General features: G+C 54.9%; 1 protein-coding gene across 1 annotated transcript; it reads right to left on the bottom strand.

Moving 5' to 3' along the window:
* Nucleotides 1-6,130: 6,130 nt before the first annotated feature.
* Nucleotides 6,131-7,036, bottom strand: LOC134509375 (olfactory receptor 14J1-like; the record flags this gene model as incomplete). The annotated part of the gene is made up of 1 exon (XM_063321870.1): nt 6,131-7,036. A coding segment is annotated over exon 1 (906 nt), but the record flags the coding sequence as incomplete, so codon positions are not given.
* Between the last annotated feature and the right edge of the window lie 2,856 nt (nt 7,037-9,892).

Consider the following 9,892-nt stretch of genomic DNA (forward strand, 5'->3'; position numbering starts at 1 on the left):
GCGATCCCATCAGTGGGAGCTCCCACCAATGGGAGCGTAGTACCGGGGGTGCGGGGTGCTGGGGTGGGGGGTGCTGTTTACACTTCTACAGATCAGCCGCTAAACAGAGGCACATCTCTTGACACTCAGATGTGACACTGAGGATACAGGACATCTCATCAGACGGGCTCTCTGTTTAGACGTAGGTTCTGGCGCTGGAAGAGCTCTTTATAAATGCAGCTTTTTCCAAATCTTTTCCTGGTCTGAGCTCCTTGACAGCGTCCAGAGTCAGAGCATCCTTCGAGAGAGACTGTTATTTTGATCTCCTTTTACACAACTGGAATGACTTTTATTTTCCAGGAGCTGTAAAAAGAAGAGCTTGTTCTCTCTTTCAGTGACTGGCATCCAGAGTTACAGGTTTGAACCTGTACTTCCAAGGCCTCCTCTTGTAGTTAAACTTGTGCTCGTTGCCTTTCATCCTTCCACAGGACGCCACTGAGGAGAGTCTGCTTCCACGTGTCTCCCAGTCAGAGAGCTCCCTCTCTCTCAGCCACGTCTTGTGTGTAAAATTCTCCAGTCCCTTCATCATTGTGGCTCTTTGCTGGGCTCGCTCCAGAATGTCCAAGCCTTGACCTGGAGAGCCCAGATCCGGTCACAAAAATTATACACGTAAAAGAAGAAGACAAATACACAAATAAGGCCATCTGCAGAATTCAAAATCCACCTCTTGCCATATTTCACAATAATTTCTATCTACTCTTTTACACCTTACGAACTTCAATACTTAACGCAAAAGGAAAAGACCTTTATGGAGCCAATCACATCATCTCTCCCAGGATCTGTACGATTTGCTGGCTAGTGGCCTTCCCTGGGGAGCTGGAATTTTAGAAGGCTTGGCTGATCCTGGCCGAGAACCTGCTCAGGGTGTGGGTCTGCTTGTAACGGGAACAGCCTCTGACATACCCGAGCACACAGACTGGATCTCTGAAATGTCAGAGGCGTCACTGCCTCGGTGGCTACTTGCCCTGCTGCCAGCCTTGCCTCCTGCTCGGCTTCCAGCTCTGCTCGGAGTTGTTCTGGTTTCTCGAAAGACAAAAGATACCCATCAGTATTAGAGGTAAGGACGGAAAAGGTGTGCAGGTAGCCCCCAAAATTCCTCATTGCACCAACTAAACTTCACTAGCACATCTCATTAAAAATGTATCATCCTGGCAACTTTTCGTGACTTGCTAGACGTGCATTGCTTATTCACTCAACAGCCGGATCCTTCTTTTCTCTTTCCCCTGCCGTTTTCTCAATTATTAACTGAAAGATTTAATGTCACATTTATTGTCATTTTTGCCACGCCAACTCCAACATATTTTAACATTGAATAAAATCCATGAGAGTGTAACGCGTTTATTTTGGACACAGATGAGTTATGTGCAGAACTTGCTTATTCTGATACTTTCTGCCAGCAGGAATGAACCACTGTCAAAGGAAGTCAGCGTGATAATAGAGTGCTCAACATGCTAAATCACTGTTAATCAATCACCTATTAATACATAGACACAACCTGACGAGCAGTTTTGCTAACTCTGCAGCTATTCATATTAAATAATACACCCATCTACAAGAAGGGTCGGAAGGAGGATCCGGGGAACTACAGGCCTGTCAGCCTGACCTCGGTACCAGGAAAGAACATGGAGAGGATCATCTTGAGTGAGCTCTCATGGCAAGCGCAGGGCAGCCAAGGGATCAGGGCCAGCCAGCAGGGGTTTAGGAAGGGGAGGTCCTGCTTAACCAACCTGATCTCTTTCTGTGACCATGTCACCCGCCTTCTGGATGCGGGGAAGGCTGTGGACGTTGTCTATCTGGACTTTAGCAAGGCCTTTGACACTGTCCCCCCACAGCCTTCTCCTGGAGAAGCTGGTGAATCATGGCATAGACAAGTGTACTCTTCGCTGGGTTAAAACCTGGCTGGATGGCCGTGCCCAGAGAGTTGGGATTAATGGGGTGAAATCCTCTTGGCGGCCGGTCACCAGTGGTGTCCCTCAGGGCTCAGTTTTGGGGCCAGTTCTCTTTAATATCTTTATCAATGATCTGGATGAGGGGATTGAGTGCACCCTCAGTAAGTTTGCAGATGACACCAAGCTAGGTGGGAGTGTTGATCTGCTGGAGGGTAGGAAGGCTCTACAGAGGGCCCTGGACAGGCTGGATCGATGGGCCAAGGCCAACTGTATGAGCTTTAATAAGGCCAAGTGCCGGGTCCTGCATTTCGGTCACAACAACCCCAAGCAACACTACAGGCTTGGGGAAGAGTGGCTGGAAAGCTGCCCGGCAGAAAAGGACCTGCGGGTGCCGGTGGACGGCCAGCTTCACATGAGCCAGCAGTGTGCCCAGGTGGCCAAGAAGGCCAACAGCATTCTGGCTTGTATCAGGAACAGCGTGGCCAGCAGGAGTAGGGAAGTGATGGTGCCTCTGTACTCAGCACTGGTGAGGCCTCACCTCGAGTGTTGTGTTCAGTTCTGGGCCCCTCTGTACAAGAGGGACATTGAGGTGCTGGAGCGTGTCCAGAGGAGAGCTACCAGGCTGGTGAGGGGTCTGGAGACCAGGTCATATGAGGAGAGGCTGAGGGAGCTGGGCATGTTTAGCTTGGAGAAGAGGAGGCTGAGGGGAGACCTCATTGCCCTCTACAACTACCTGAAAGGAGGGTGTAGAGAGGTGGGTGTTGGCCTCTTCTCCCAGGTGAATAATGACAGGACCAGAGGAAATGGTCTGAAGCTGCGGCAGGGGAGGTTTAGGTTAGATATTAGGAAGAATGACTTTACTGAAAGAGTGGTCAGGCACTGGAACAGCCTGCCCAGGGAGGGGGTTGAGTCACCATCCCTAGAGGTATTTAAGGAACGTCTAGAAATTCTGCTCAGGACAGCGGTGGCCTCCTCACCCCACAGCCAGACCCTGGCTGGGCAGGGCAGGCCCACAGTGCCTGCAGAGGGCCAGAGGCTCCAGCTCCAGCCTTTCCCTGAGGCTGGGCATTCAGGGAAGAACCCCCTTGGAGATGCTGGGGATGGAAGCCAGGATCTCCCACATACAAAGTGGGCGCTCTGCCACTGAGCTACACCCTCTGGAGCCTTCCCAGCAGGAGACACTCTCCTCCCATGAGGGGTCTGTGACAAGCACAGCCCCGTTGTCCCCTGGGTGCCCAGGGACCCTCTGCAGGAAACAGCACTTGAGCCCTCCTGAGATGGGGGAAGTCCATGCTGCCTCTCCCCTGGGGCCTGATCCCGGCACAGGGCTGCACTGCAGAGCACTGCCCCTCCAGCGTCTCTGAAGGGCGATGGGGCAGAAGGAGGCTCTGGCTGCAGGTGCTGCTCCCACGCTCTGGCCCCCTCCAGGGGCAACGGAGAGGAGAAAACTCCTGAGCCTCCTCTGCCCCCCAGGGCAAGGGCAACCCCCCTGTGTGCCACATCTGTGCGCAGCGGCACAGGAGGAGAAGTACAACAGGGTGAGGGACATGCCCTCCCTGGGGTGAGGTGCCCGCAGGCTCTGATGGCACCCCAGGGTGTGCGATGGGGCAACATGGGGGCAGAAAGCTCACACGCCCTCATCCATGTAGCGGGCCTCCTCCTGCACCCCTCTGCCCCGCAGCATCCCTGGAGGTGGGGTGAAGGGCCGGTGTCCATCTCCATGGGGCTGATGCCCAGAGAGGAGCATATTGGTGTGTTACCAGTCATTGGAGCAGGGGGGCAAAGGGGGACAAGAAATTCTGCTCAGGACAGCGTGTGACTAAACAATACCGATGGCCATGCACTCCGGTGGGTGATCCTCAGCGTGTCTTTTTCAGCTGTCCTGGGCACATCAGAGGTCTCACTGCAACACCCCCCCGGGGGAAGGATGCTGCCATTCAGGCCGCAGCTCCAGGGAGTGCCTCTCCCTGGGACTATGGGTCCAGTGGCCTCTGCTCTGGGAACTGAAGACAAGGTGCAGGAGGCGCCTGAGGAGGGGAACAGACTCTGCACCATTGAGCATGACAAAGAGGAGAGGAACTGGGTCGTGCAGAGACCCCACAGAGGACACATCCCGATCCTGTGGAGCAGGGAAGGAGGCCCAGCTGGAGACCACCCCAAAGCAGCCCTGAGTGGAGAGTCCTGCCCAGGGGGAGGCTGGGGACTTGTGGGGCTGGAGGAAGGCTCCTTCTAAGGCGCAGATGTGCAGGTCCAGGGCAGGGACAGTGCTCTGGCAAGAGGTGAAGGAGCAAGCAGGGCTGGGGCAGGCTGGAAGGCGGCAGACGGGCTCTGCAAAAAGCAGAGGGAGAAAAATCACTGCTGAAGGCCAGGGCTGAACCAGGCACCTTTAGATCTTCAGTCTAACGCTGTCCCAGCTGAGCTCCTTCAGCCCTGCCCCAGCAGCCCTTGTCCCTGGGCCACCCCTGCCGGGCCCCAGGCTGACACAGACGAGGAGTTCTCCTCAGGGAGGTTCCCAGGGAAAAGCTGTGCCCAGCCGCAGACAGAGGGGACCGGGTCCCTCCCTGCCTCCAAGCCCAGGTGGGCTCCAGCTTTGGTGGAGGCCACGTTACGCTGGGCGTGCCAAGATGTGTGTGGGCCTCGTACAAAGGGGACAGTAGTGAAGGTAAGTGGGCAGGCCAGGCATGTGCAGCTGCAAAGGCTGAGGGTCAAAGAAGCATAGGACCGATGGAAGACCTTATCGCCTGGAAAGCCTCCTCCCACACATTTTTTCCCTTGCTGAACTTTGCTGCTTCGTTCCCAGCTCCTCTCCCTCCTTCCCCCTGAGCAGTGCAGGGCGATGGGGAATGGGGGTCCTGGTCAGTCCATAACAATTCCTCTCTGCTGCTCCTTCCTTCTAACACTTTTCCCATGGGGTCCCTCTTACAGGCTACAGTCTTTCGAGATAAACCTGCTACAGCATGGGCTCTCCTCAAGCTGAAATTCTTTCAGGAAATATCCAACCTCTCCAGTGTTGGGTCCTCCACCGAGTGCAGGGATTACCTCCTCTGCTGTGCTCCTCTCCTTAGGCTGCAGGGAAATACCTGCTTTACTGTGGTATTCTCCACAGGCTGCAGCAGACCATCTGCTCTGGCACTTGTAGCACCTCCTCTCCCTCCTTCTTCACTCACCCTGGTGTTTTCAGGGCTGTTTCTCACACTGCTTTTTCCCTCACTCCTCTCCCACTCGAGCACTTGTGTCCTTTCTTAAATACACTCTCACAGAGGTTCCACCATCCTCGTTGATGGGCTCAGTTTTGGCCAGTGGTGGGTTTCTTTTGGAGCCGTCTGGAACCAGCTCTGTCTGGCACGGAAGCAGCCCCTGGTCTCTTCTCACAGAGGCCCATCCCATCAGCCCCACCACTACCAAACCCTGGAGACGGACACCAATTCCACAAGCCCTGGCTCGGCACCACAAACACTCTGGTGTGAGTCCTCACCCCGTGTGGGCACACGGTACAAGCTGCACTCCGAGGATTTTTCCTCCTGGGCACTTTCCAGCCCAGCCCAGCTCCCTCCAAGCTCTGCCACCTCCCCTGCCCTCTCTCCATCCCAGCCCAGTCTGCGCTGGCCCAACAGCAGAGCCTGCCCCAGGGTGCTGCAGAGCTCTGGGCGCTCACTCCACAGCCACAGCCCCTCTGAAGGGCACCGCAGCTGCTGGGGGGCAGAGGAGGGTCAGCCCCAGAGATGGGGGGCACGTGGGCACAAGGCAAAGGCAGTCAGTGGGCCCCTGTGTCCTCCTCCCCAGGATATTCTGAGGGGTCTGCAGCCCCTCACTGCCATCCCCTCTCCCCAGCCCAGTACAAGAGCCCTGGCCCTGGGGACCCTCAGGCAGCTCCTGCCGCCCCAGTGACAGAGTGGCACCGGGACAGCCTGCCCCAGGCTGCTGCAGCCAGAAAGGTCTTCTCATCTCCCATTTATTCAGCCCTGCTGCTGATGGGTCTCAGAAAAAGAAGTGTTAGCTGGTTCATTTTTTGTTTATTTAAACACACACTGACTGAAACACGCTTACTGAGTCTTCATTTACATAATTTTTTTTGGTCACAGACAAGAAGTGAAAAGTTAAGGAGGAGGGGAGGAATAGTGAATGCTTGTCACACCAGATGCTGCGAATCCTTTGCAGAGGAAGGTACACAGTCTATGGCTGATGAAAAAATGTCCAATCAGTTTCCTCAGGGCATCCTTGAGCTCCTGGTTCCTCATGCTGTAGATGAGGGGGTTCACTGCTGGAGGCACCACCGAGTACAGAAATGACACCACTAGATTCAGGAATGAAGAGGAGACGGAGGGCGGCTTCAGGTTGGAAAACACCCCAGTGGTGATAAAGAGGGAAACCACGGCCAGGTGAGGGAGGCACGTGGAAAAGGCTTTCTGTCTTCCCTGCTGTGAGGGGATCCTCATCACAGCCCTGAAGATCTGCACATAGGACACCGCAATGAAAACAAAACATCCCAAAAAGCCAAAAGCACTAACCACCAGAAGGCCAGCTTCCCTGAGGTAGTCTGATTGTGAGCAGGAGAGCTTGAGGATCTGTGGAGTTTCACAGAAGAACTGGTCTAGGCCATTCCCTTGGCAGAGAGGTATTGAAAATGTATTAGCTGTGTGCAGCAGAGCAGTGAGAAAGCCACTGCCCCAGGCAGCTGCTGCCATGTGGACACAAGCTCTGCTGCCCAGGAGGGACCCATAGTGCAGGGGTTTGCAGATGGCAACGTAGCGGTCATAGGCCATGACTGTCAGAAGATAAAACTCTGCTGACATCAAGGTGAGAAATAGAAAGAGCTGTGCAACACATCCAGTGTAAGAGATGGCGCTGGTGTCCCAGAGGGAGTTGGCCATGGCCTTGGGCAGAGTGGTGGAGATGGCACCCAGGTCGAGGAGGGAGAGGTTGAGGAGGAAGAAGTACATGGGGGTGTGGAGGCGGTGGTCACAGGCTACGGCAGTGATGATGAGGCCATTGCCCACGAGAGCAGCCAGGTAGATGCCCAGGAAGAGGCAGAAGTGCAAGAGCTGCAGCTCCCGCGTGTCTGCGAATGCCAGGAGGAGGAACTGGGTGATGGAGCTGCCGTTGGACATCGGATCCCTTTGTTCCCGAGGTACTGCCAAAGGAAGAAAGCACACTCACAAGTCAGGACAGCTCTGAGCAAATCTCTTCCCATTGCCTGCCCTTCCAAACCCAAGCCCCGAAAACACACTTTGCCTGTGTCCTTTTTTGCAGGAGCTTTCTGCATTGCCCTTGTTGGAGCTCTCATTGTTGCTGGCCAAGTATGCCGTGAGGAGCAGAGCTCTGCTTGTGGGCTCCCAAGGAGTCATCCCTGCTCCACAGCAGCGGGGATTTGGGAAAGGGGTTACAGCTTCTGCCATTCACTAGTTACCTCATCTGTGATCCACTTGTAACGCAGAGGAGCTGCTCAGCATATTCCTGCAGGAAAACCTCAGGGAAACTCCTGGTTGTCCTCAAACTGCAGTGACATGAGCAGAGCCAGCTCACTCCTCAGCCTTGTCAGGGGGGAAAGACCACGCAGCTCTTCACTCACTGCCCCCCGACCCCCTGCAGAGGGATAGGGAGAAGAGGGAGAAAAAGGAATAAAAATCTCATGGGTTGAGATACAGCCAGTTTGATAGACCAGTAACGGGAAAAAAAATAACAATAATTGTAAAAGCAAATAGGAAACCAGGAGTGATGCAGTACAATTGCTTACCACCCGATGCCCATCACGAGCAGCGAACACGGATTCCTGCCGCCCAGCAAACCCCCATTTCTATACTGAGCAGGACCAGCCCAAGGCATTTTAATGCCCTCTCTGGTGGTTTTGGTGCTGAATCCATGAAGCTCAGACACAGGGGAGGCTGATGAAACCTCTCCAGAAGTCAACGTCAGATGTAATTTTGAAAGTTTCTTGGAGCGTTAATGGGTCCCACTGAGGGCCATTACTGCCAAAGGCTCCTGGGGGCTCATTCGAGGGAAAACTGGAGGCAGTGAGGGCAGGTAGGCAAAGGCAATGGAGAGGTGTCTCTGACGCTGGCTAATGCTGAATGTGTGAGAGGAAGGCAAAGGGCCAAGCCCTGGCCTCCAGCCGCTGGGAAGGGAGATCCTGCCCCACAACCACAGCTCAGGGCTCTTCCTGGGGCATTGTGATGGGAGGACATGAAACGCCAAGGGCAGAAACAGAGAATGACGGCTCCCGGGTGGGGAAGAGGAGGCGCTAAGGCCCTAGTGCTGTAAGGATAAAGTGTCTTCTGGTAGCCTTGGTGGCACGGACAACAGCCACAGCCAAGAGGAGAAAGACATAAGCACTGTTGGGGGCTTTCAGCCTTGCCAACTCCCTCGATCGTCTGCAACCCTGTCTGTGCTATGGTGTCCCACATCTGCTCCTCTTCCCCTGCAGGCTGCAGACATCCCCCCTGCTTCCCCATCTTGCTCTCCCCTCAGCATCTCACTGCCTTTACTCATCTCTCTCCATCGTCCTTGGCTGTTCCTGAAACACAACGCCTTGGGCTGATCCCGACTCCCTCTGGGTGATCTGTTGCAGCACAGCACTGCCCTTGGCGTGGCATTTCTTTCTTCTGGTGTCCAGTCTCCACCTCCCAAGCTGCCCTTTGTTGCATTTTTTCTTTCTCCTGCTGTTTCCCACCAAAGAAAAGTTCCATTGTCTCTGAAAAAACCCTCAACCAGTTTCAGGCCATCCCAATACTGTCCCTAGCCTCCCTGCCCCTGGGCCAGAGAAGCCCAGGTCCCTCAGCCTCTCCACCAAGCGCGCATGCACTGGGCCCTAAAGCCCATCTTGGCAGACCTCCTCTGGACACTCTCCAGGTCCTCTCCACTTCTCCAAAATGGGGAGCCGCACGCTGGGACACAGCTGTGTGCGTTGGGCCACAGCAGTGCTGAGTCAAAGGGGAAGGTGACTCAAGTTGCCTGGGGGGCACACGCTCCTCCTCCTGCAGCCCCGTAGGCAGCCGGCCTTGTTCATAGTGAGTGTGCACCACTGGCTCATGAGGCGTCCCTCAGGGTGCCCAGCCCCGTCTCCGCAGGGTCACTGCTCAGCACATCAGGTCCCAGCCTGTCCTGCTGCATTGGGGTTATTCTTCCCCGGGATGCAGGACTGGACACGTCTCCTTGAAAGACTTCAAGAATTTCTGTTGGCCAAATCCCAGCGTTTCTCCAGCTGCCCCTGGACTCAAGCTCCCTTTGGTCAGCTGTTAATGTTTGTGTGCAGATGGTCACCCTGATGCTTGTTCCCCAGGGCTCGGCATTGGGGCCAGTTCACTTTAAGATCTTTATCAATGATCTGGATGAAGGGAATCGGGTGCACCTTTAGTAAGTTTGCAGAAAACAGCAAGTTGTTTGGGAGTGTTGATCTGCTTGATGGTAGAGAGGTGTTGCAGAGTGGTGTGGTGAGTCTGGATCGATGGGCCAAGGCCAGTGGTATGAGGTTCAAGAAGGCCACGTGCTGGGTCCTGCACTTGGGCCACAACAACCCCATGCAGCGTTACAAGCTTGGGGAGGAGTGGCTGGAGAGCTGCCCTGCAGGAAAGGACCTGGGGATGTTGGTGCACAGCCGTCTGAATATGTGCCAGCAGTGTGCCCAGGTGGCCAAGAAGGCCAACAGCATCCTGGCCTGTATCACGAACAGTGTGGTAAGCAGGAGTAGGGAAGTAATCATCCCCCTGTACTCGGCACTGGTGAGGCCCCACCTGGAGTACTGTGTCCAGTTTTGGGCCCCTCACCACAAAAAAGACAGTGAGGTCTGCCCTTGGAGCAGGTCCAGAGAAGGGCACCGGAGCTGGTGAGGGATCTGGAGAATAAAACTTACGTGGAGCAGCTGAGAGAGCTGGGATTGTTAAGCTTGGAGAAAAGGAGACTGAGGGGAGACCTTCTCACTCTCTATAACTCCCAGAAAGGATGTTATAAGGATGTTGGGTCCGTCTCTT

Source organism: Chroicocephalus ridibundus, unplaced genomic scaffold (assembly GCF_963924245.1).
Source record: "Chroicocephalus ridibundus unplaced genomic scaffold, bChrRid1.1 SCAFFOLD_181, whole genome shotgun sequence".
Classification (NCBI taxonomy): Eukaryota; Metazoa; Chordata; class Aves; order Charadriiformes; family Laridae; genus Chroicocephalus; species Chroicocephalus ridibundus.